Source organism: Rhamphochromis sp. 'chilingali', assembly GCF_963969265.1.
Source record: "Rhamphochromis sp. 'chilingali' genome assembly, chromosome: 2".
Lineage (NCBI taxonomy): Eukaryota > Metazoa > Chordata > Actinopteri > Cichliformes > Cichlidae > Rhamphochromis > Rhamphochromis sp. 'chilingali'.
This window is the reverse complement of record NC_137930.1, coordinates 49,769,623-49,796,695: the sequence shown is the minus strand read 5'-3', so window position 1 is coordinate 49,796,695 and position 27,073 is coordinate 49,769,623. Positions and strand designations below refer to the sequence as shown.

At 43.1% G+C, this 27,073-nt stretch overlaps 1 protein-coding gene across 3 annotated transcripts; it reads right to left on the bottom strand.

Annotated features, from left to right (window-relative positions):
- Nucleotides 1-1,588: 1,588 nt before the first annotated feature.
- On the bottom strand, nucleotides 1,589-17,925 carry LOC308392854 (catalase). 3 transcript variants are annotated; one of them, XM_080876136.1, is made up of 13 exons: nucleotides 16,322-16,393; nucleotides 10,935-11,106; nucleotides 9,932-10,042; nucleotides 7,147-7,277; nucleotides 6,647-6,751; nucleotides 6,314-6,439; nucleotides 6,038-6,229; nucleotides 5,699-5,851; nucleotides 5,473-5,611; nucleotides 4,857-4,987; nucleotides 4,337-4,444; nucleotides 4,023-4,106; nucleotides 1,589-2,992 (listed from the first exon to the last, which is right to left on the bottom strand). In XM_080876136.1, exons 1-13 carry the CDS (start codon nucleotides 16,376-16,378, stop codon nucleotides 2,927-2,929), a joined length of 1,575 nt encoding a protein of 524 aa, XP_080732262.1. In that variant the 5' UTR covers nucleotides 16,379-16,393; the 3' UTR covers nucleotides 1,589-2,926. The 3 variants fall into 3 exon arrangements, with proteins under 3 accessions (XP_080732262.1, XP_080732261.1, XP_080732263.1); XM_080876135.1 differs by lacking the exon at nucleotides 16,322-16,393 and adding an exon at nucleotides 11,713-11,821; XM_080876137.1 differs by lacking the exon at nucleotides 16,322-16,393 and adding an exon at nucleotides 17,774-17,925 and having other exon boundaries at nucleotides 1,590-2,992.
- Nucleotides 17,926-27,073: the final 9,148 nt, after the last annotated feature.

The following is a 27,073-nucleotide window of genomic DNA, read 5'->3' as shown; positions in this document are numbered from 1 at the left end:
AGGCACACACAGACACAAACATCCATTCCCACCCTCATGCTCTCATATGCACTCACTCCACACTCAACCAACGTGGAGACAGACATAAAGAGACGCTGTACACACAATCACACTCCCCAAGCGTACTCTACAAACCGGGTCTAGGTACCCTTGCCCCTGGAGGGGGGAATTGCACCCAGACCCAGGTGGTGTTACCCTTTTCCCTGCGGTGGGGAGAGGCAGACCACCCCGACTCCGCAGCAGCAGGGAGGCCCCACACCCCAGACCGCAGTCGGACGGCCAACTCCTCCTACTAGCCCTCCCGCTCCAGCAGGCCGCAGAGAATGGGGGTGGGAGAAGACTCCAAACCTCCCTCCACCCGCTCATTGTAGTGTTGATGCATGTGTGTTCTAAGGTGCAATTAAAACCCAGGAGGGCATGGAGCTACCTGCCAAGGAGCAGCAGGTAAGCGCATAGTCCCTCCTGCTAGCCCTCAATGACTAAGTGTATTTAAAATTGAGAGGTGGGCAACGACGTCAGGGGTGAGGTGTACACCCTGATGGTGATTTGGACTCCGTGATTGTGCCCACCCCCAAGATCCTATATGTATGTGTAATGAGAGTGTGAATAATGTGAATGTCTAAGTTGTGGGATAAAATTGAGGCAGAGGCAGCCAGAAGGGGATGGGGGGGGGGGGGGGGGTAGCCTCCTCTGCACCCTGGTGACATACCCCCACTCCAAGGCCCTGCATGTGTGGGTGGTTGTGGAGGAGCGGGAAGAGGGAGGCAGCTGGAGATGGGGAGGGAAGGAAGGGAGGGGCAGGTAACCCCTCCCTGGGGCCAGCTCCCCCGCTGACCCCAGTAGGCACTCCCACCCTCCGCGACCCGCCAGGGAAGGGGGGCCCAGGCCCATCAGACCGGGGCCCAGTGCAGTAGCGCCCCCCGGCTCCACAGAGCCCTGGACAGTCCACCCAACCCCACCACAGAGAAAACTGCACCCACCCCACCATCCACACATCTTCCAGACTACATAAGACGGTAAACGCCCAGGCTGAGATCTTCCTCCACCTCTCCTGTATCTCCCCCTCCTGCAGAGAGTTCCTGAAGAGAAGAAAGCTCCTGCAAGATGTGACCATCCCCCCCACCAGTTGAAGAGCCCCCCAGGCGGCTCGACGCACCGGCGGCACCCTGCTCCAGGGCCGGGCCCCCATGCACCCACCCGCCCACAACCCCGGCAACACACCAACCAGGACCCAAGCCCCCGAGGCCCGGCCCGGGCCCCAGCCCAGAGACGGAGCGCCCCCAGAACCTCACGCCCATCCCGGACCCACCCAGGGGCAGCCAGGTTGCCAGGTCAGTAACCCACGTCCGTCAGCACAGACCCTCCCCTAGCCCCGCTGCACGCAGCCGCGAGGAAACAGTCACCTGAGAGCCAATGTAATTTACCTTCTAACATCACAACCTCCATGTGAGATAATGTAAAATAATGAGTCTGAACATAACTGTTTCCCAACTAAAGGTTGCAACTAAAGGTAGCATGGAAATCAATCGATCACTTGCCATTTCTTTAAAGAATGGAAGACAAAAGTAGACAAATGATAAACTTTTAATTACAAATTCCTTACTACAGGCACAGAATAGATCTCAGATAAAGTTCAACTCCATTGTTAGTTGTAGGCTTTGCATATGAAAGCCACAAAAGACTATCTTAGTTAATATTACTTCTTGGTAGCATATTGCCACATACCACAATAACATTCACCAGTGGTTCAGCCAAATATGAAGGAGTAGTAACTAGGGCTGTTCAATATAACGATATATATCACATGACGATATAAAAACGTCTATCGTTTCCTATTACGCTATCGTTTGTTTCGTGGTGTCGGAAAATAAACTGTTTACAGCAATATTATTTCATCGTTTTGATGGTCACTGTAGTGGATATAACCATTTCTTAAAGTTCTCTCTTTCTCTTATATTTAATATAACCACACTACGGACGGACAAGACAAGCACCTGCTTTTATGTGTTGTCGTTAGCAACAATGACGGTAAAACCATCGCGTGGCTCCGCTGTCCGCTTGTTTGTTTTCCACACAAACCTTTCACAATAAAGCTCAACATCCTGTTGAGACTTTTCAAAATAAACTGAATCACGGGAAAGAGTCTGCAGATAGTTTATGGATGAGAAGCAAAAAAAAGAGCCGTCAAGCGCTAAAAAAATAAAACCTTAGACTCAAACTATGAAAGAAAATGGTGGCCGTTAAAACTTATGTCTAAAAATGTATAGTTTGTGATTTATATCGTTATCAGGACGATAAATGTCTTATATCGGAATATGAGATTTTGGTCATATCGCACAGCCCTACTAGTAACCACAACAGATCATTGCTCATTCTGGGAAATAAAGCAGCAGCAAACCTGTGGTTCATAAAAACTCCAGATGTTTTACCAGCTTAAACCGAGATTTGACATTAAAGCAGATACCAAACATAATTTTTAACAAGTGAACAGATTTCTTTTAAAGTTACAATGCTTTTTAAATTTTCAAGCATTGTAGTTTAGTAGTATACACACTCTGAGGAATTAGCTAAGACTGGTTTAGTAAATGAACTTAATGCAATCAAATCAAAATTAAATGGAATAAAATGCTCTTAAATGCATATTAAACTTGATTGATCTAACAATAACTATTCAAAGCTCAAAAACACTGCAGTAGAATCATGGCGACTTTATCTCAACCTTGTTATGTTGTAGATAACAAGAAAAATGCAAGTGCTGCTGAGAATTATTAGAAATAAACTGCTTGGAAAAACTAAATTAAAAACCAATTAGCCAAAACATTTAAAAACTAGACTGCTAGTATTCTGAACCTTTTCTGATGGCTCGAATAATGGTCCATTTTAGTTAACAGTTATCACACAGGTGCATCTTTTGAAATTTAAGGCATCACATCTTAGATGAGGCGGTGATGGCTGAGGCTCCAGGACGGCTGTAAACGTGCAAAGTGGCATCCTGAAAAGGGACAGAGTAAACAAACAAAACACAAATGAGATCAGATACAAAAAACAAAAACAAAAAAAAAAAAACAACAACAGGAGAAGGACACAACACATAACAACAATGCTCAGTAACCAGTGTATCTAAGAGCAGACTACAGCAACCTCCCTGAACAGGGTCCAGTATTCATTACGGTGGTAGACATCCAAGAAAGAGACTCCAGTGTGAAAAGTTGGACAACACCAAGCCCTGATACGATTCATGCCTACTGGCTAAAGAAGCCGACTAAATGAGTGTCTAGCAGCACAAATGAACCAGCTACTAGTCAACGAGAGAGACCCAGAATAGCTAACGAAGGCTGGACAGTGATGATCCCCAAGGACCTCCAGAAGGTAACAGTCCCATACAACTACCAACTAATAACCAGGCTCAGCACCACATGGAAGCTCCTGTCCAGCTAACATGAAAAGGCACATGGGTTAGAGCGTCAAGCAAGTCATGAGGAGTCAGCTGAACGTTAAGAACAACACCTATGCCCTGTCCGTGATCAGGTACCCTGCTGGGATAATAAGAGTTAAAGCACTTTATTGTCATTGTAGTTATACAACGAAATTTGTTTGGTGGCTCACAGAGGCCAGCAGCAATAAAACAAGATGAAGAATAGTAACATAATAACCAAGTAAACGTAGTAAAAGTATAAAATATAAAGTAAAAAGAAGACACTTAGCACAGTAAGTAAAAAAGAAAAAAAAATACTAGTAGTTGGCCAAAGGTGGAGATAGAAGCCACTGACATCAAGACCAGGAAGCTCCTGACCATGCATGGAGGGTTTCACCCCAAGTCCAGCACCCTGATACTGTTTGCTAAGTGGAGGAAGCCGGGGATTAGTGAGTGCCATCACCATAGTTCAGGATGAACACGAGAAGCTCGAGAAATACCAAGGGCTCAGAGAAGAGCTCGAGAAAATGTGAAGGGTGAAGATAACAGTGGTCCCAGTGGAAATTGGAGCACATATATACAAACATATACATACATACATACATACCTTCTTGGCCTCTGCATTGTACTTCTTGAGAAGAGTCTCAACTCTGTTTCCATAGTCTGGATGCACAGCCTTCAAATTCTCGACCTGCAAGACACAGAAGAAAAACATTACAGTCCTGGAGGATAGCAGGTTCTTTAAAAAACACATTCTCTCCATCTCCTATAAGCCATGAAGAATAAACATTCAGTAAATGCTATTGTAGCGTTTTAGATTACATTTATCAATAAGCACAACATCTTTCCTGAAACCTCACATTCCAAAAAGCACAAACTATGAGCGACAGCAAAGTGAGAGACTGTAGTGCTTGGACTCACCATGCGTTTCTGGATGAAGAGCTGGGCTCCTTTTAGAAACCCTGCCAAGTTCTGGCAAAGTCTCTGTCGCTCCTCCTCATTCAGGACCTGAGTGTAGAAGGTGCGAACCTGCAAAAAACACACAGGTTTATTCTCCAGAGGAAAAAGGAACTAATCAGAAACAGATTTTGACTCAGAAGCATCAACTTGATTTCAAGTCTTTTAAAAAAAAAAAAAACCCATCCTATTACACTTTCTGTTTATTACTAGTAAGAATTAGCTTTGACTATAGTTCCTTCCAAGATGAGGCCGAAGAAACCAGAAACCAGAGTGCAGTAACAGGAAGAAAAAGCCACTAAAACTAAATCTACATATTTCCATTACCCTTTAAAAAATGAGCAACAATTTCATCTTATCATTCGATCCACTGTTCATATTAAATACAGATTTATGCAGCTTTTTAATATTATCAAATCTGAAATTGCCTGGGCCTCAGACACTCTGTGTCACACGCCTACAGATCCTGTTAAATCATCATTACCTGTGTGACATTGTCTTCATCTGAGCTGTTGTAACGAGCAACATCTGCAGACACGCAGAACTTGGACTCCATAAACTGAGGCTGAGTCTCTGGGGCACTGAAGCTGTTAGGGTAGTAGTTTGGAGCGCCACCTGGTGGTCAAACAAAAACACTGGTGAGGCAGTGAAGGAAAGAAAGAAAAAAAATGAACAAAGACCAGATGTTTGTGGAAAACCATAATCAGTGACTATAGTGATGACATACGTTATTCACACATCTACCACTGTACAATGCATGAAATGTAGCGATAAAATTAATGTTTTATCGCTAGTTTTTACATTTTGTGCACAATGTAGATGACTGTGGTTATGCATGTAATGCCCATGTTATAAAATTATTTCTAATTATTTTATATAATAAGGGTGTTTTTGGATGACTAAGATTTTTTAAAACACCATCACTGATCGTCTGCTTCAAAGGTGACATGCACTTGTGTATATGTCACGTGTATAATAACAGTTAAAAATAACAGTTAAGAACTCAGTATAAATAAACTGTAACACTACCTGGATTAAAATTCCAGGATTACTCAAGATTCATTTCTGAGCCACAGGTACCAGACCTGATCATGTCTCACCTTGGTTGTCATGCATGCACATCGGACCATCACGCTGGTAGTTGGCCACACGAGCCCTGAAGGGGCAGTTGACAGGGATCTGCAGGTAGTTTGCTCCCAGCCGGTGACGATGCGTGTCTGGGTAGGAGAAGAGGCGACCCTAGACAAAGAACATGGAGGACAGAGCTCAATACCAACCTAGCTTTTCTTCATTCCCCCCAGCTTGTCAAATCTGCCATAATGTCACCTGCAGCATCTTGTCAGGGCTGGGCTCGATGCCTGGTGGCATGTTGCTTGGGTCAAAGGCCGCCTGCTCCACCTCTGCAAAGTAGTTGGCTGGGTTCCTGTTCAGAACCAGTTTGCCCACAGGGATCAGTGGGTATTCTTTATGTGACCAAACCTGCACCGCGAATAAAATTTACAAATCACAAAAGTCATCTGTGATTTTCAAATGAGCACGTCATTATTTAGAGACAACCTGTGATAATATGGACGTTTTTGGAAAACAAGTTACCAAGTCACTGCACATTTATGTCACGTATTACTTTATAACTCAGATGTTTTCTGTTGTGCAGAACTGCAGTACCTTTGTAAGATCAAACGGGTTGAACCGGAACTTCTCAGCCTGCTCAAAGGTCATGACCTGGATGTAAAAGGTCCAGGATGGGTAGTTTCCATTAGCAATAGCATTGAACAGGTCTGCAATTCCATAATCTGGGTTGGTGGCTGCCAGGCGGTCTGCCTCTTCCACCGTCAAATTCTTTATTCCTTGATCAGTCTAAAAAATTAATTTAAAAAAAAATGAAGTCAGAGATGGCAGAACACACAACATAACAGCTAATAAAGCTGACCTCAGGCAGACCTTATAGTGGAATTTGCAGTAGACACGTTCACCATCGGCATTGACCAGTTTGAAGGTGTGAGAGCCGTAGCCATTCATGTGACGGTGGCCATCAGGCAAACCTCGATCGCTGAACAAGAAAGACACCTGCACAGGAGACAAGACGAGACCATGAAAACAACTACAAGAGTTTCTGTCAATAATGACTACAAGTATAAAGACAGCGAGCAACAGTGCACAGAAAGACTTACTTACTTGAAAATATTCTTTATCCTAAATGTGTATTTTAGAAACACCTCAGCTGACATGACATAATATACTAGACTTTTCAGTATCAGGCTCAGCAGCATCTACCTGATGCAGACTCTCGGGCCTCAAACTCCAGAAGTCCCACACCATGTCAGGGTCTTTCATGTGGGTTTGGGGATTGCGCTTCTGGGAATGGATGAAGGATGGGAACTGCACGAAATTAAAGATGGGACATTAATATAAGACAATGTACACTTGACTGATATTAGCACAGGTGTTGTGAGGAATGTGTCTCTGGTCTTAAATATCTTACATTAGGAATAACAAGCTTGGCTTTTATAAACTTTGAGTTAAACTAAGAGTGTAAACACCCCATGTTAGATATTTAATGTAAAAACAAAGAAAACAAGATACAAAACTGAAAAATCATCCACTTATGAAACTAGATCTACAATCTGTTCCTGGAAGAATTATTTACATGTTAAAAAATAAATAAATAAAAAAAAATAAAGTACTGCTGTAACACTACAACTCTCTGACACAAAATTATAAAAATCTGAACCATTACGGTCTGCCCAGACACATGCGTCCCTACACCCACTCACCAGCATGGCATCCCTGATGAAGAAAATTGGGGTATTGTTGCCCGTCAGGTCCCAGTTGCCATCTTCAGTGTAAAACTTGACTGCAAAACCTCGAGGGTCACGCACAGTGTCTGCAGACCCAGCCTCTCCAGCTGGGATATTAAAAAACAAACAAACAAACCATAAGACAGCAACTCCTCAAAAATCAATGACGTAATATGGTTGACTATTTTAAACTAAATTTGGAGCCAGTGTGTACCATCTGCACCTTACAGCCAGTAGCATTGTTGAAAGTTACCTTTAATGTCCCTTCTGGTGTCACACAAATCAAGATGGTAAGTACACCACTTACCATCACATCGCCAGCTTCTTACAATGAACACTCCTTTAACAAATAACCACTTTTACTCACACTTTGCATTTAAAAGTTTGTTTTGCAACTCATACCAAAAACCTTTTCAGCAGTAAATCATTATCATCATCTTCTATTGTTGCATTTTTCTGAAACATTCAATATAATGTTTTAATTGTCCATATTATTTTCTTCTGAAAGCATTTCATAACTGTCTTCAGCAGACATGAACATGTTGTGAGAAGATTAAGGGCTCATATAATCCAGGAGTATATTTATAAACATACCTGTTTCATATTTAAACTGTCCTGACAGTTTAAATATAAGTATAGTCAAAGTTCTGAGGCAAACTCCATCCCATGCACAATTCTGAATAATATATATTGTTTTTTTAATTGAAATATAAAATATGCTGAAAGCAGATGCAGGACTGTGAAGAAGTGGTGTACATTTGTGATGTAGCAAATCCTCGGTGATCCCCAGGCCACAAAAACATGGAAAGCAACACAATCTTTAGGCCACTATGTCAGAGCTCTGTGGATATGGAACATTTTTCCCCATTAAGAATCGCCTGAACGCCACTGATGGTCCTTAGTTACTAGGGGTGCAACGATACACAAAATTCACGGTTCGGTTCGATACTTTGGTGTCACGGTTCGATATTTTTTCGATACAAAAAAAATGTTCATGCCTTTTTAATTTGTCATTTATTAAAATTATAAATATATATTTTAACTCAAAAGTACAGTTTTTAAATTTAACCCTAACCCTTGTGCGTGTTTTTTTATTTTGACAGCGAATGCGCACCTGCGGACCACTTATGTGCAGCCCTGGTTATTTAGCTCGTCATATTGCAGCCACAGAAATTATTTTGTCCATGAAACCATAAAGCTGCACTTTCTTTTTGCCTTATAGTCTGATTTGTCAGACTATAAGTTTTGTGGTAAGCTTTTCTTTGGCTGTCACTTCTTCACCCTGACCTGTCTTATTTGGCTCAGCAGAACTGAAATATATATACTGCTACTTTTACACACGGACTCACATAAGCTCAGCGATTCTCTGCGCGATCAACCTCTCACATGTTTAAGCTGCGGGAGATTTCACTTGTCATGTTTGCATAGTAAGCTAACGATTGATAAGACGATGTCAGAGGAATTGGTGCACAAATTATCATCACTCACAGATCAGTGCTGTCGCTCTCTATACACAGTTCGCGCGATTGCAAAGTGAAAGCAAAAAAACAAGCGCAAATTCAAACGCGATTTCAATATGTCACATATTGACAGTGGCTCACCGATGCCAATGACATAATTACCCAGCTACATTTCTGAAAGAATGCAAAAGCATTGACATATATTTTTCCTTCCTACAATAGCCCGACGGGCAGGGAAGAGATAGATTTTGGTAGCCCGACTGAAAAAATCGCTAGCCCCAGGACGTCGGGCTAGCGATATTGCAAGCCCTGTATCTGATTGAGGAATCACTCATCTTTGGAAAAGAGAGTTTATTACAGAGAGATGGCTCTTTCCAAAATAAAAGCTATACTATCCGCTTCTTCTGGGCTATATTCTCAGCAGCATATTAAACAGCTGTCTAAATGACTCGGCTAAAGTTAGTAGCATGCTTGTTGTTTTTGTCTTTGCACTAGGATGATGTCGGCGTAAATGTGCAGTCATATTCGTTGTGTTCCCACTAGTGCTTTCAGGTTAATCTCGTTGAAATGACCTTAACGCCACAACACGGCAAATCTCCGTTAACGAGCTACCGCCGATCGCCCTGTGCATGGGGCTAGACGGCCAACACGTTAACGAGCTAACTGCGCTAACACACTAGTTCCCACCCATGTAATTGAGCATTGCATGGCACATCCAACATACTGTTTTACTTTAGTCCATGACTCGCTTACCTTCAGGGTCATACGTCACATGAAAACCAAAATAATTCCAAACACCAGATCTGAATGAGGGTGGGGGAGGTCTATGTTGCAAGGAGAGCTTAACTTCTGTCTTGCTAGCTTGCCCTGCGCTCTTCCTAGCCTAGGCTGCACTGTCGAGCGCAGATCCACTGAGCGCTCCACACAGACAGCATTGTCAGAAGTAAAGTTGATAAAATAAATTACAAATGTTGTATTGTTCGATACATATGCGTACCGAACCGAAAGAACTGTATCGAACGGTTCAATATCGATACGAATATCGTTGCACCCCTATTAGTTACATCAATTTAAGCTGCTAGCTAAAACCCCAGCACTGTCCGAAGCTGAGCTGTCCCTCTCCTGCTACCTGCAAACATCAATGAGTCATACGAGTGTAAGGACCTAGAGTGCAGTCCAGTGGTGCTACTATAGATTTCAATAGCAAGTCCAAACTATCACATCAAAAACAGGGAAGAATAAACACCCCCCCCCCCCCTCACTAAGCAAATCTGTAACCAAGGCGAACAAGGCGTTCTTACCCACAGTGGAGAAGCGGACAGCAATTGGTGTAGTCTTGCCAACATGCTCAAACACTTTGGCTTTGCAGTAGCGAGTGATGTCATGAGTGACCTCAAAGTAGCCAAACGCCCCTGAATAATGGAGAAAAAAATAAAAATAAATACAGATTTTAAAAGACATGTCTGCTAATATAAGCTTCACAAATTTCGAGTTCTTGTATTTACTTTATTTATCATGAGGACAAATATAAGACCCAAGTTGTTTGGGTCTTAGTTTGCTCGTATTCCAACAAACAACTCGTTCAATGTCTGTCCAAAGTCTGAAGCCCTGATCTGTAAAGCCTGTAAAGATTAACAATTGTTCAGAGTTAATCCACAAATAAGCAGGATCCACATTTCCTTTTAGACCACTTTATTGGTTGTTTTGTTTAACTTTGTATTTTAATGCAGTCATTTGTAGCCATCTGCCTGCACCAGAATACAATTCTTGATTCTTGGCCACTGCTTTATCTCAGAAATAACTGCACCACATAGCTGCTGTTAATACCTTTTAAACACCGACAATCTTTGGTGTCGGGAGCTGAATACACAACTTAGTAACTCTGTATTTGTGGCATTCTAGTTCATGTTAAATGTCCAAATACTCAAAACTTGTGACCATAGGTGCGGGTGACAATGCAGATCAACGGGTACGCACAGCTCTCTCTTCACCACGACGAATGGGTACAGGGTCTACTTTACTGCAGCACCAATCTGTCTGCTGAGCTCTTGCTCCCCTCTCCCATGAACAAGACCCCAAGATACTTAAACTCGTCCACTTGAGGCAGGTACAGGCCCTGACACGGGCACTCCACCGTTTTCCATATTTGAGTATTATTATCGGATCAAAATGAAGAAAAAATATATTGTGATTGTATATCTGGCCACAATCCTTAGTTCTAAGTGTGGGCATGAAACGTCTTGCTGTCTTACTGACCTCAAAGCAAAAAAATGTTGAGTGCATGATTGCAGCATAATGCCTTACCTGCCCCTTTGGCATGGACCACTCTCTCTGGGATTCGCTCACGGTCAAAGTGGGCCATCTCGTCTGTGAAGACAACATCTTGAACCAGCAGCGGCCCTCTTGGCCCTGCAGTCTGCAAGTTCAATTTGTCTCCCACTGGATGGCCACCGCCTGTGGTCAGCACATCTGGTTTCTAATAATAGACACATTAAAAACAAAACACACAAACAACACAACACACAAACAAAAACAGAAAAAGCATTAAATATATACATCTTGAAGAAAGACTACAAGAACACTAATACATGACAACTGTCCTTTTCTGCTACTTTAACCTGATGATTCCAGTAAAGAAACAAAATCGGTGCAGCTGGTTTATTACTTAATTAATCAAACTAACAACACATGATGGCGATTTTGAATGAGGAGTTAAAAAATGCAAACTGTGTTACGCATAAAAAGTAACACGTGTATACAACGGTGCAGTTTGGCATCATAACAATTACTATGTGCTGTTCAGACGACATCTCTTTCACGGCTGGTTCGCGTGTTTGTTTTTTTTAGTGCCCAAAATGTCTCAGATGTGTAGTCACCCACTCGATTTCTTTGAAGAACGTTGGCTAAAAAGAATGAAATAGTAATGCTAGCAAGTAAGCCCTTTACAAAACAAAGTTATATGTCTGAATATAATCGTCTACTGAACGATAGGTCTCTCGAAAAGCTAGCTTAAATCGCCCATTTCCAGTTCATCACCGCGCAAAACCAAAAAAAAAAAATCGATCAAACCGAATGAATAGACCTGAGAGCCTCTATTCGCTTTCCATGACTTCATTTGGTCGGTAGCTTTATCTCTGTTGTCAGCCATCTCGACAGCTCAGCGTTTAGACCACACACTATTCGGAATAAAACTCTTTATCCTGACTCCAGAAAAGAACATTTCTTCTTGGACCTTGCCTGCGATGGTCCCGCCCCTCTTACGCCCCTCTATACTGATTTGCTCACGGAGTAGCAAACAAAGTTGGTCAGGGGTATGTTTACTAGTTGGTTCACCCCAGCACAAAGTGTCTTGAAGCTTCATTTGCTCTAGTAGGACATCTACTGGACGTAAAAATATTAATTGGCATGAATTTGAAGAGTGTGGCATTTTGCACACAGCCTGTAAATGTCAACAACAAAAGGAGCGTGTAAAACATGTATATTGTAGTGATGGCATTATACTGTGTATATTTATACTGGCAGCATGGAAAATGATTATTTGGAAATGCTTAAAATGGAAATGATCATTTACTGTGAGGTGAGGTGTGGTTGGGGTGTGGACAGTGATTGTGCTTTTGTAAAGTTGAGGTATGGACAGCTACAGTCCTGCCTGTTCACATTTTATTCTGTAAAAACTAAATTTTCACTTCTTTTATGACTTTTTTAGTGGGGAGAACATAGAACATTTAATGATTTAACAAATCTTTTAAATCCTTTGTCCTCCACAATGCTAAATGGCTGGGAGTCCTCAATCACCATGCTAACCAGGTCATCTATTTGAGATTGTTCTCCTGAGGAAAGACAATAAAAACAAAGCGCAAATATAAATATCACACGTAACGTATTACAGTTGTATAATATTGTTATATCATTTAGTAACATTACGGCATGCTATATTATCATGGCATTTGATGGCTCACTCTCACTAACCGCAACTCTCCATCAGACACCCACATTTTGAATGAAGTCTGAGGGGTTTATATCGCTGTCATAGCTCGCGGCAAAGTTCAAACCACTTCCTGAACCAGTCAGATGGTACAGCCGGGCAGCGAGGCTTCGGACGTCATCATTTTCAGCTCCTCCCATAAACGAAGCAACCCTCGTTACGCGCATCGTGGAAACGCCCCCTCAAATACTCGACACAAGCTTTGAAGCCTTGATACAGAACGTCACATCACTAATGTTTACCACCAACCACTGTAGAAATCATAAACGACATAACAGACCCCAAAATAAAGCCAAAACGTCTCTATCGCCCCCTGGTGTGTGGCTGCAGTACAGGTAATTAACCCTACCTCCTCCACCTAGCAGACGTAAGGGACTGGGCCAGACTAAAATTAGAGCTGGGCGATATGAGATTTTTTCATATCACGATATGTTTTTTTCATTTCAGGCGATAACGATATCTATCACGATATAAGCCAAATAACTATATTTGTAAGATTTAAATGTGCTGTTGCTCACAAGTAAAATGTGAAATAATCAGCAGCTTGTTTTTATTTAAATATTTATTTCCTATAATAAGTTCAACAGGGTAGATGTACTTAAGGAACATGAGACTTTTTCAGATAAATAAAGGCAAATATTGCAAACTACACAAAAGGCAGCCGCTAAAGCGTTTAAGTTTCAAAATAGAACAAACGAAACAGACTAAATTGTCAATTCCACTTAGAAACAAAATATTAATTCTAAAAATAAATCTTAGTTTGTTTTGCAGAAGAACAGACAAAACTGACTAACTTTTTTTTTTTTTTTTTTTTTTTTTTTTTTTTTCTAAATGACATCAGAAACAGCAGTATGCGACATTACGTGATGGCAGAGCTTCAGTTCATCCTTTGTCATTTTTTTTTTTTTTTTTTTTTTTTTTTTTTTTTTTTAATAAATAGGACAGGGGGAATGAATGAGAGAGAGAGGGGGAGAGAAAGAAAGAAAACCAAAGGGGAGAAGAGACGGTGAGAAGGGGGGGGAAGAGAGACAAAAAAAAAAAACTCCTGGGTCACCTGTATGGAGAAAAACAAACAAACAAACAAACAAACAAACAGAGGAGACAGCAAACAACAAAGAGCAACATAATAATAGAGAAAACAAAGCACCATCACAATAAACTAGCTAGTCATAGATATCAGTATTTACTAAGTAATAAACAATATTGTGCAGCACGCAAGATAGACAGCGCACAGTGTGCTTTGAGGCAGCAGCCAAGAAAGCTTTAGTCCGCGTCTGTGAATACCCATGTGTGCATACCTGTGTGGATCAGCATGCTTGCATTCCAAAGGTTTCTCCATGTAATGATCTGCTAGGGAGTGTGGGGGGGCCTCAGCCCCGTCCTCCAGGGTGTGAAGCGGGTATGGAGGAGATCAAAACTCCAGACATCCAGAGGCCCCCAGAACACAAAAGACCATGGAAGACCAACAGAGGGGCAGCCGCGCCACTGTTCCAGTAAGAGCTGAGGAGAGTCCCAGATGAGGGCTCACTCAGCAGCCGCGGAGCAGAAGCCAGGGGGGGTTGCAGTGACGCGCCCGTGAGCTCCGCCGGCCCCCAGCTGCGCCTGAGTGACCGAGCCCTAGGCCGAGAGGCCGGGGGCACCCCACCTCCAAAGGGGGCCCGAGCGAGCCCCAGGCCCCAGGCCCCGACAAGCGGCCGCCAAGGAGTGAGCCGGTGTGTACCCGGACGCCCACCCCCAGACACAAAGAACCACCAACACACCGACACCTGAGGGAGTCCGCCACCGGCAGGGGAAGTGGTGGTGGGTGGAGATAGGCCTCCAAACCTTGGAGGGCCTGAGGTGTCCCCAGAGAGGTGGCGTCTGATACCCAACCTGACATATAGACACAGACATACAGGCACACACAGACACAAACATCCATTCCCACCCTCATGCTCTTATATGCACTCACTCCACACTCAACCAACGTGGAGACAGACATAAAGAGACGCTGTACACACAATCACACTCCCCAAGCGTACTCTACAATCCGGGTCTAGGTACCCTTGCCCCTGGAGGGGGGAATTGCACCCAGACCCAGGTGGTGTTACCCTTTTCCCTGCGGTGGGGAGAGGCAGACCACCCCGACTCCGCAGCAGCAGGGAGGCCCCACACCCCAGACCGCAGTCGGACGGCCAACTCCTCCTACTAGCCCTCCCGCTCCAGCAGGCCGCAGAGAATGGGGGTGGGAGAAGACTCCAAACCTCCCTCCACCCGCTCATTGTAGTGTTGATGCATATGTGTTCTAAGGTGCAATTAAAACCCAGGAGGGCATGGAGCTACCTGCCAAGGAGCAGCAGGTAAGCGCATAGTCCCTCCTGCTAGCCCTCAATGACTAAGTGTATTTAAAATTGAGAGGTGGGCAACGACGTCAGGGGTGAGGTGTACACCCTGATGGTGATTTGGACTCCGTGATTGTGCCCACCCCCAAGATCCTATATGTATGTGTAATGAGAGTGTGAATAATGTGAATGTCTAAGATGTGGGATAAAATTGAGGCAGAGGCAGCCAGAAGGGGACAGGGGGGGGGGGTAGCCTCCTCTGCACCCTGGTGACATACCCCCACTCCAAGGCCCTGCATGTGTGGGTGGTTGTGGAGGAGCGGGAAGAGGGAGGCAGCTGGAGATGGGGAGGGAAGGAAGGGAGGGGCAAGTGACCCCTCCCTGGGGCCAGCTCCCCCGCTGACCCCAGTAGGCACTCCCACCCTCCGCGACCCGCCAGGGAAGGGGGGCCCAGGCCCATCAGACCGGGGCCCAGTGCAGTAGCGCCCCCCGGCTCCACAGAGCCCTGGACAGTCCACCCAACCCCACCACAGAGAAAACTGCACCCACCCCACCAACCACACATCTTCCAGACTACATAAGACGGTAAACGCCCAGGCTGAGATCTTCCTCCACCTCTCCTGTATCTCCCCCTCCTGCAGAGAGTTCCTGAGAGAAGAAAGCTCCTGCCAGATGTGACCATCCCCCCCACCAGTTGAAGAGCCCCCCAGGCGGCTCGATGCACCGGCGGCACCCTGCTCCAGGGCCGGGCCCCCATGCACCCACCCGCCCACAACCCCGGCAACACACCAACCAGGACCCGAGCCCCCGAGGCCCGGCCCGGGCCCCCGCCCAGAGACGGAGCACCCCCAGAACCTCACGCCCATCCCGGACCCACCCAGGGGCAGCCAGGTTGCCAGGTCAGTAACCCACGTCCGTCAGCACAGACCCTCCCCTAGCCCCGCTGCACGCAGCCGCGAGGAAACAGTCACCTGAGAGCCAACAGAGCCCTCAACCGGACGTGACCGCTACCCCGGGTTGAGCCCCCCAAGGAAGATGCCTCCGGGGAACCCCCCGACGCCCTAAGCCTGTCCCTACCCCCTCACCAAAAGTGGGTGGGTGATAACCATATACCAATGGACCATCATGTTGTTGAGAGTTAAAAATCAAAACAAAAAGCTTGTTTGCCTCACAATATTTTTTAAGAAAGTGGGTGCAGTAGCAATAGCACAATTTATTGTTCCCTTCCTCTTAATATCAACACAAATTACTGTCTTCAGAGCCATTCCCTGCCTCCATCCTTGCAGATAAAAGGCTTTTAGGATGCACCCGTTCAAAAAACTCAAGTGCTGATTCACTGCATTGTATCAAAAGGGAACAGATGGCTGTGGTGCAGTATACAGTACCTTCACTGTCAATTGAGACGAGTGCTCAGTGTTCCAGCAGCTAGACTGACACGTCATGAGCTACATTAGGATTTTACATCTTGCTTTCACTCCTCAGACATTTTTTTTTGGGGAATACAAAGCTGTAGAAAAAGAGCAAGGACAACAAGCAGAATGAAAAAGAAGGCCTGGATCCCTGGACACATTAAGAATGCGTTTTCTCCTTCGAAATCAATAATGTCTCATTGCCTTGAAGATCGCCAGGAATGCCATCGCTTCCAATTTATTCATTCATTCTTCTCAATAGCACACTGTGGTGATCCCCTGTTTTCCATCCCATCAGCCCTCCTTCTCTTTCCCAGTCCATCTCGTGGGAGGTTCCTTTAAGTTGTTAAGATCTCTTCTCTGTCCCTTTAACAATGGTATTTGTCTGAAAATAAGTACACACGGTCAGCCCCGGCAGTCTGCAACTAGACCTGGGCGATATAAGATTTTTTCATATCATGATATGTTGTTTTTTTTTCATTTCAGGCGATAACGATATCTATCACGATATAAGCCAAATAACTATATTTGTAAGATTTAAATGTGCTGTTGCTCACAAGTAAAATGTGAAATAATCAGCAGCTTGTTTTTATTTAAATATTTATTTCCCATAATAAGTTCAACAGGGTAGATGTACTTAAGGAACATGAGACTTTTTCAGATAAATAAAGGCAAATATTGCAAACTACACAAAAGGCAGCCGCTAAAGCGTTTAAGTTTCAAAATAGAACAAACAAAACAGACTAAATTGTCAATTCCACTTAGAAACAAAATATTAATTCTAAAAATAAATCTTAGTTTGTTTTACAGAAGAACAGACAAAACTGACTAACTTTTGTCAATATCAAATAAACTGAGAACTAAAAGGAAATTCTCAATCTCTCCTTGTTGTATAGCTGAGCTTTTCAAACAGTTTTAACAGTTACTTTAGTCTGACAAAAGCCGAATTAGCGCTTCCAGTCAGAGACTGAGGCTACATCCACACGTACACGGGTATTTTTGAAAACGGAGATTTTCCGTTTTCGTTTTAAAAAATAATCCCGTCCACACATAAAGGCGGAAATGAAGGAAAACGCTGCTATGAACATGCCAAAGCAGCAGGTGGCGCTAGATTCCTAACCGTGCAGAAATGTTGGCCAATCAGAAGTCTAGAAGCCTCGGTGGGAAAAAGTAAACAAAGCTGGGGCATAGAAGCAGAACCGAGTCGTATGTGTGGAGGGACAGTAACTGTGTATATATGTAAGCATTTAAACACTGCAGAGAGTAGAATTAACAGTAACAGTATTGTAGAAATTCATTTCACCAAAACAATAACGTGGCGCACAGTGTGACGCATGCACCAGTTTATTGTATTTCCAGACTTGCTTTCGGCACAATTTACAGTGCACGCTACCCTGTTTTTTGTCAGACTTGAACTAGCCGAAATACCTTCACACTACGGAACTTCTATGGCTCTTCCGTTCGACAATCTCTCCGGCGTTGGAACCATCATCTGTTTTCTCTTCGGTCACGCTCGGTTGATTTTTCTAGTCGGCACACTCATTTCCTCCATCACCCGCTGGCTGCTTCCCAAACAAACACACGTGCGGCTTGGCACTTGTGCCGTACGTTACAAGTCACGCGACGTGACGCTGCGGCTGTGATTGGTTCGGCTCTGCGCTACTTAATTTGGATTGGCTGATTTTTTTTTTTTATCTATTTATGTCACATCAGATGGGAATCAAAGTGGCCCAAGTGCCCCTCTAGGCTAAGTACTCATCAAGTGCTCTTTGTTTGAGTCCAAGTGCCACTACCAATGTCAAGTTTCCCCTATGTGCCAGTTCCAAGTGGGCCACCTTGACTGACATAAAGACCTCAGTCAACATCATAAAATCAGCTTCCTTTAGAAAACAAAACATTAAACACATCAGACTGTCCAACAGCAATACCGTACCATGTAGCTAACGATTCTGGATTTTCTTTAGAGCATTGTCTCCAAATCTAATATAGCTTGAAGTACTAAACATTTCCCTGCCTTTTAGGTACATACTGTTCTAATATTACTTCAAAGCCCCTTATACAGACTCCACTCACCACTGTGTACTAAATGATGTTTTGATACACCATAAACTTACTTAATCCCTTTTTATACAGAGGTTTTGGCATAACGGCATTCAGATGAGCTCTTCATGAGGCCTTAGCTTGTCCAGACTAACCCACACCAAGCCAGTGTAATTCCTCTCCAGTGGGCGATTTTTCATATGATGTGGAATATAGGGGGCATAACACCTTACACAACAGCAATGGCAGTCTGAGATGCCAGCTCTTCCACTTACACAAATGTCCATATCTCCGCAGTCGGCTTAAAGGTCCCGCAACAAAGACCCCATTCTTCTTTTGTATCTTTACATATAAAAAGTGTGAGGCAGAAAAACGGGACAATATTACAGCCTCAAACAGAGGCTTTACACGCCTACATAACTCTGTGTCCTTGAACGTAAACATTTTCTGAGTCCATCCCGCACAGCACACCATCTCCTTGATTGCTATACACTGGCTATTGTTGCGCTATATGATAAATACAAGGCTGTACTCCATATCACCTCAAACTTTGTCTGCGTTTCCTGACTGTGCCATCATACTTGAGACACTTTGTCTATTTGCTGGGTTTGATATGATCTTTAATCTATGGCTTACCACCTCACATTAGAATCTTTTACCCTGGAGCGGCGCCCAGAAGGAAAAGTACAGCTAACACTCAGACCCAAGGCAGGGCGTCATAAAATGGTAAAATGTACACACTGTGGCAGATAATGTCAGAATCATATATTCATTCATTCATTCATTTATTCACAAGAAGCATTTTGTTGAAAAAAATACTAAAAATACTATTTTGCTGGAGGTAAGCATATACCGGTGGGGGGCAGCACAGTGGCATGGTTAGCACTGTTGCCTCACAGCAAGAAGGTCCTTAGTTTGACTCCAACATCTGGCCAGGGCCTTTCTGTGTGAAGTTTGCATGTGTTCCCCGTGTTTGTGTTGGTTCTCTCCGGGTACTCTGGCTTCCTCCCACAGTCCAAAGAGGTGAATTGGCCACAGGTGTTAATGTGAGTGCGAATGGTTGCCTGTCTCCCTGTGTTAGCCATGCGATAGACTGGAAACCTCTCCAGGGTGTACTCTTTCTTTCTCCTATGACAGTTGGGATTGGCTTCAGCCCCCCTGCAACCCTGATAAGGGTAAGCAGAAAAAAGTGGGTGGGTGATAACCATATACCAATGGACCATCATGTTGTTGAGAGTTAAAAATCAAAACAAAAAGCTTGTTTGCCTCACAATATTTTTTAAGAAAGTGGGTGCAGTAGCAATAGCACAATTTATTGTTCCCTTCCTCTTAATATCAACACAAATTACTGTCTTCAGAGCCATTCCCTGCCTCCATCCTTGCAGATAAAAGGCTTTTAGGATGCACCCGTTCAAAAAACTCAAGTGCTGATTCACTGCATTGTATCAAAAGGGAACAGATGGCTGTGGTGCAGTATACAGTACCTTCACTGTCAATTGAGACGAGTGCTCAGTGTTCCAGCAGCTAGACTGACACGTCATGAGCTACATTAGGATTTTACATCTTGCTTTCACTCCTCAGACATTTTTTTTTGGGGAATACAAAGCTGTAGAAAAAGAGCAAGGACAACAAGCAGAATGAAAAAGAAGGCCTGGATCCCTGGACACATTAAGAATGCGTTTTCTCCTTCGAAATCAATAATGTCTCATTGCCTTGAAGATCGCCAGGAATGCCATCGCTTCCAATTTATTCATTCATTCTTCTCAATAGCACACTGTGGTGATCCCCTGTTTTCCATCCCATCAGCCCTCCTTCTCTTTCCCAGTCCATCTCGTGGGAGGTTCCTTTAAGTTGTTAAGATCTCTTCTCTGTCCCTTTAACAATGGTATTTGTCTGAAAATAAGTACACACGGTCAGCCCCGGCAGTCTGCAACTAGACCTGGGCGATATAAGATTTTTTCATATCATGATATGTTGTTTTTTTTTCATTTCAGGCGATAACGATATCTATCACGATATAAGCCAAATAACTATATTTGTAAGATTTAAATGTGCTGTTGCTCACAAGTAAAATGTGAAATAATCAGCAGCTTGTTTTTATTTAAATATTTATTTCCCATAATAAGTTCAACAGGGTAGATGTACTCAAGGAACATGAGACTTTTTCAGATAAATAAAGGCAAATATTGCAAACTACACAAAAGGCAGCCGCTAAAGCGTTTAAGTTTCAAAATAGAACAAACAAAACAGACTAAATTGTCAATTCCACTTAGAAACAAAATATTAATTCTAAAAATAAATCTTAGTTTGTTTTACAGAAGAACAGACAAAACTGACTAACTTTTGTCAATATCAAATAAACTGAGAACTAAAAGGAAATTCTCAATCTCTCCTTGTTGTATAGCTGAGCTTTTCAAACAGTTTTAACAGTTACTTTAGTCTGACAAAAGCCGAATTAGCGCTTCCAGTCAGAGACTGAGGCTACATCCACACGTACACGGGTATTTTTGAAAACGGAGATTTTCCGTTTTCGTTTTAAAAAATAATCCCGTCCACACATAAAGGCGGAAATGAAGGAAAACGCTGCTATGAACATGCCAAAGCAGCAGGTGGCGCTAGATTCCTAACCGTGCAGAAATGTTGGCCAATCAGAAGTCTAGAAGCCTCGGTGGGAAAAAGTAAACAAAGCTGGGGCATAGAAGCAGAACCGAGTCGTATGTGTGGAGGGACTAGGGTTGCCAACTCCCTGAAAAAATAAATAAGGGACACCTCGTGGCCAGGGCCGGGCGACCCAGTTGTCTTCAACCTTCCCAGTGTGGTGAATTTTCTAGCTCTTTTTTTGTGTGTGAAATTATTTTTTTTAACCCTTTGACTTGAATTTGATTTAAGTAGATGTGTATTCTTTGTGATATGAACACATGTGAAACAAATGATCATTTAGCCATTTATTTTTAGCTCAAAATGACAACATTAACACAGTAAAACAGGTCTCTTTCTTAAACAGAAGCCTGTCATGCTTAACTTTTGAGAATATAAGTAAATCTTTCTTTAAAAGAACTCTGTCCTGCTTAACTTAAAATAATAGAAAACAATAGAAAGAAAAATATTCTTGTAACAGTGCACATTTAGTGCATTTAGTACAATTGGCTTCAGCTGAGGTATTATTTCAGCTTTTCTAATGCTAATCAGCTGCTCCCGTTTGAAAACCCACTTGTTCCCATGATTACGCATCATAACTCATCATCATTATTCATCTATGTATTACTTTTATGTATTAGTCATCTATTTGTTGTAATCATCCATCCTTGCAGTCGTTTATTACACAAAATAAATTATATTATCACACTTCTGGCCACATAGCGCTGATATTCACTGCACATGCCCATATTAACTTTTTCCAGCCAGGTGTTTTCCTTTTCCCATTCTTCCCTTTCTCTGAGGGGAACAAACATTGCTGCTCTAACGCTGGGCTCACACTGTGCGGTTTTAGGCCCATTTTGAGCCGATTTTTGAGTGATCGGACCGATTTTGGCCTTCATCGTGCGTCGTGTAGTATACGTGGGGTAACGAGAAGTGATTAACACCTCACGACCAGCTCCCGATCATCAATCGCTCGTGAGCCGCTCACACTGCTCGCGTGCAAACACGTAAACGCCGTGAAAAAGACGGAGCAGCACGGCTGTGCAGCGTGTGATCTGGACACAAGCGATGGAGGCACAACTTGTAGAACTTTGGAAAGCTCATCCGAGCCTTTTCGATGTGGCCTCACAAAATTATCACGACCACAACAACCGTGAAAATAGTTGGATCTACATCGCTGCTAAATCACAGCTGCCTGATCATGTTTTTCATTAGCAATTTAGCAAAGTTGATGGTGGTGGTGTGTCTGTGTGAGTGAGAGACAGAGAGAGCGAGCGACAGATTTTCTGTTATAACCTTCATGTTATGGAGGCACAGTGTGAGCACTCCGGTCGCATCAGAGCATCGGGCGGTATAGTGTGAGACCCTGCATCGTGACCTACCAACTTCTAACCCCTGCGAGTCAATCGTGCAGTTTGAGCAGGAGCTGAATAACGCGACTGAAAAAATCGCACAGTGTCTGCCCAGCTTTAGGTGTACTGTCGTCCGAGACTTGCACCGCAGTGACGGCGTTTGTTCCCCTGTTGGCCATGCTTCTTGTTGTGGTCATCTGTTGTCTTCCGGTATTTTCTCCGTAAGCGACCTTTCCTCGACCAATGAGATGAGCGGTAATCTGAATTGTCATACTCGAATTGTCATAAGTGTGCTGTCAGCTCATTGGTCACAAAGCAGGAGAGGGGCTGGGAATTATGTTTTCAAACAAAGCGTTAATTCCATTAAAAGTTATAGACTACTTTTGATTCTCACTGTATTACGGGACAAAGTGCGTCCCTTATTAGCTCAATACGGGACGTGTACTTTTGTTTCTAAATACGGGACGATTCCGTATTTTAAGGGACGGTTGGCAACCCTAGGAGGGACAGTAACTGTGTGTATATGTAAGCATTTAAACACTGCAGAGAGTAGAATTAACAGTAACAGTATTGTAGAAATTCATTTCACCGAAACAATAACGTGGCGCAGTGTGACGCATGCACCAGTTTATTGTATTTCCAGACTTGCTTTCGGCACAATTTACAGTGCACGCTACTCTGTTTTTTGTCAGACTTGAAATAGCCGAAATACCTTCACACTACGGAACTTCTATGGCTCTTCCGTTCGACAATCTCTCCGGCATTGGAACCATCATCTGTTTTCTTTTCGGTCACGCTCGGTTGATTTTTCTAGTCGGCACACTCATTTCCTCCATTACCCGCTGGCTGCTTCCCAAACAAACACACGTGCGGCTTGGCACTTGTGCCGTACGTTACAAGTCACGCGACGTGACGCTGCGGCTGTGATTGGTTCGGCTCTGCGCTACTTAATTTGGATTGGCTGATTTTTTATTTATTTATTTATTTTTTTTAAGAGGACAAGAGCGGCGAGGTCTATCGCGATAGCTTAATTTCTCTATCGAGTAAAAGTTATATCGCGATACATATCGTTATCGTTCTATCGCCCAGCTCTAACTAAAATAATTATTTTTTCCCCAAAGATGCTTTCCCCCCCTTATTTCTCATAATTTGATTCTTATAACTATCATAATAGAGTTAAATTACACGTCATCATAACAGCTTTGACAATTCAGCTGAAGTCAAGGAGAAATTGCGCATCTCTGTTCGGGAATGGCAAAGAGAGGCGGACGCTGAGAGGAGATGCAGCGTTTACGTTCCAAAACCAAACTGATTGTAAAGTGCCGACATAAGGACCCGATGCCCTGCCGCATTTGTGATGTGTGTTGATGATTCGATTCAATTCAATTTTATTTATATAGCGCCAAATCACAACAAAAGTCGCCTCAAGGCGCTTCATAGATACAGAGAAAAACCCAACAATCATATGACCCCCTATGAGCAAGCACTTTGACGACAGTGGGAAGGAAAAACTCCCTTTTAACAGGAAGAAACCTCCAGCAGAACCAGGCTCAGGGAGGGGCGGCCATCTGCTGCGACCGGTTGGGGTGAGAGAAGGAAGACAGGATAAAGACATGCTGTGGAAGAGAGACAGGGGTTAATAACAGATATGATTCAATGCAGAGAGGTCTATTAATACATAGTGAGTGAGAAAGGTGACTGGAAAGGAAAAACTCAATGCATCATGGGAATCCCCCGGCAGCCTACGTCTATTGCAGCATAACTAAGGCAGGATCCAGGGTCACCTGGTCCAGCCCTAACTATATGCTTTAGCAAAAAGGAAAGTTTTAAGCCTAATCTTAAAAGTAGAGATAGTGTCTGTCTCCCGAATCCAAACTGGAAGCTGGTTCCACAGAAGAGGGGCCTGAAAACTGAAGGCTCTCCCTCCCATTCTACTTTTAAATACTCTAGGAACAACAAGTAGGCCTGCAGAGCGAGAGCAAAGTGATCTAATAGGGTGATATGGTACTACAAGGTCATTAAGATAAGATGGGGCCTGATTATTTAAGACCTTGTATGTGAGGAGCAGGATTTTGAATTCAATTCTAGATTTAACAGGAAGCCAATGAAGGGAAGCCAAAACAGGAGAAATATGCTCTCTGGAGAAATATGCTCTCTGTCTGATGTGTGTTTGTAAGGTAATCCATAAATAACGTCCTTAGGGGATAAATAAATTCTTTCTGATTAGCTAGTGTATCACTTAACTAGCTAGCTAAGTGAGACACAGTAGCGAGTTTCAACGCCTTTATTTTAGTTGCAAGGAGACAAAAGCATACACAATGAACATACATTTCCTCAGCTTACTGTAAAGAGTTGCGTAGCTTTAATTTCAGAACGTGTTGCATAACTTTAATAATTTTTCTATCAAATCCCTTGTGTTTATGCTACACTCTAATATAATATTTACAAATAAATAGTGTACTGTTTTTCTCCTAATATATCAGGCTTATGTCTCGCCTGTCTAGGTTTTCAACATAGTCATTATTGTATTTAACTTAAGTACTGTCCATAGAGTCATCATGGGCTGTAGGTCGTCTTGTTAGGTCTCTTTCTGCTCTATTTAGCGATACAGATAGATGGTCCTGGACAGAGCAGTGTAAAAATTTTTAGTGTAAGAAATTTTCTCATGCACGCAATGAAGCAGCATCCACAGACAGTCAGGAAGGCCACTGCAACATGATTAAAAGAAAAGACACACTACCACTCCATCTACCAAATCACTGTTCCATGAAAGGTTTGAATGGATCACTTGTCCCTGAGTGCTAGGCCAATTCGTCAGCAAGGGTAATGAGCTACTTTAATGCTTGAATCACAGTGCCATCAGGTGCAGTGTTGTTAGGGATAAACATGAAAGAACTAGCCTCAAATATCAGTAGAAATCAGGGGCAGGAGCAGTGAAGTGCTTCTAAACAACTTCAGCATACATGCTAAGCTGCTTACCTGATGTCAGTTGAAATGGTGATGTGGCCCGAGTTGGCATAGCAGGAGCCTACACCACACACCTAGAAACATTAGCTTGGGAGAGAGACCAAAACACACACACAGTTTATTTTTGTAACACGAGGGCTGCCACGATAAGTCAACTAGTCACGATTACGTCGAGATCGTCGACGACTAATTTAATAGTCCACGCGTCCTGAAAGATGCGGGAATAAGTACTAGGATTTAAGGGTGTAATAATGGACTGAAACAGAAGATGGCAGTAATGCATGTACAAGGATGCCAGCTGCTGTTAAACACCAAAGAATGGTAAATGGCCTGTATTTGTATAGCGCTTTACTTAGTCCCTAAGGACCCCAGAGCGCTTTACACTACATTCAGTCATTCACCCATTCTCACATAGATTCACACACTGGTGATGGCAAGCTACATTGTAGCCACAGCTGCCCTGGGGCGCACTGACTGAAGAAGAAGAAGCAGCAGCAGCAATCTCAGGTATCGTAGCTGTGTCCAAATTTAGGGGCCACATCCTTCAGAGGTCGCATTTGTAGACAGATTACGTTACAGCGACGCAACGCAGGCTGTCCAAATTCAACGACTCCCCCAAATGCGGCTGGACAAATGTGTCCTCCTTTTCCCTAGATGTGAAGGATGGGTTGGGTGTATCCAGAATTCATAGCACGACCCAGCCAATTCCAGTTTACAACAATGGCGGCAGCTACTTAGTTTTAATATTATTCTTTCTGGGTCACAAAATAAACTTTTAAGATATTTTCAGGCGAGAATGTAACTGTGTAACCTTAAAATATCAGCTCGATTTATCAAGACGTCCCATATTTGCAAAAGTGCTGTGACGTTTTTGGAGATGTCTGTTACCCACCAGCTTGAAACCTAGTCGGGGGTTCAAGGCTCACTAGAGCAGGTGAGAACAGCGAACTCCCGGCACATCGTTTTCAGACCCCCGCGGTCTTTCGCTACTCAGGTTAAACATGACATATAGGTCACTTAGATAACTTAAAAATGTTATTGTTTGGCTTTTTTCAGTATTTTATTTGTTTGTGAGTAAATCATTTTGGCTGAGAATAAAGTTATAGTTTCCACACAGCTGAATAAACGTCAAACAGAAAACTGATTAAACAAAAGTGTGAGATGGTAAAGAATTTACTCAAGTGTCCTGTTATATTTTAGATAGCAAGGAGCAGACGGCTGAGTTTATTAAACTCCACCGGGACAATCTGCTAATTTCATTAAAAGTTTAATAAACTATCATCTTGTCTTTATTTTTAGTTAGCACATACCTTAAACACTAGCTGTAAGCTAATGATAGTTATATAAGAGCAGATGCATGCTAGTGCAATAAGCTGTACGTTTTACGTCCAATGGATGCGTGATCTGATTAGTCAAACAATCACAAAAATAATCTGTCAGTAGTCGACTATCAAAATAACAATTTGTGGCAGCCCTTGTATCGTGTCTCCATCTTTTCAGCATTAGTTATGTTTAAGGTCATTACTTTTGTGACGTTTGTGCTACGTGTTCGAGTGTTAGCTTGGTGTGCAGATGGAGAGGCTGTGTCGGTGAATAGTATTTTAAATGAAAGAATGAAAATGGGTCATTGCCTGATGTCCAAATGCATCCCACCCTGTGTCCTTTATTTCAGAAATTTGCCACACTGCTATCAAACCTAATGTTATAGTCAGTAGCATCGCTACTCATT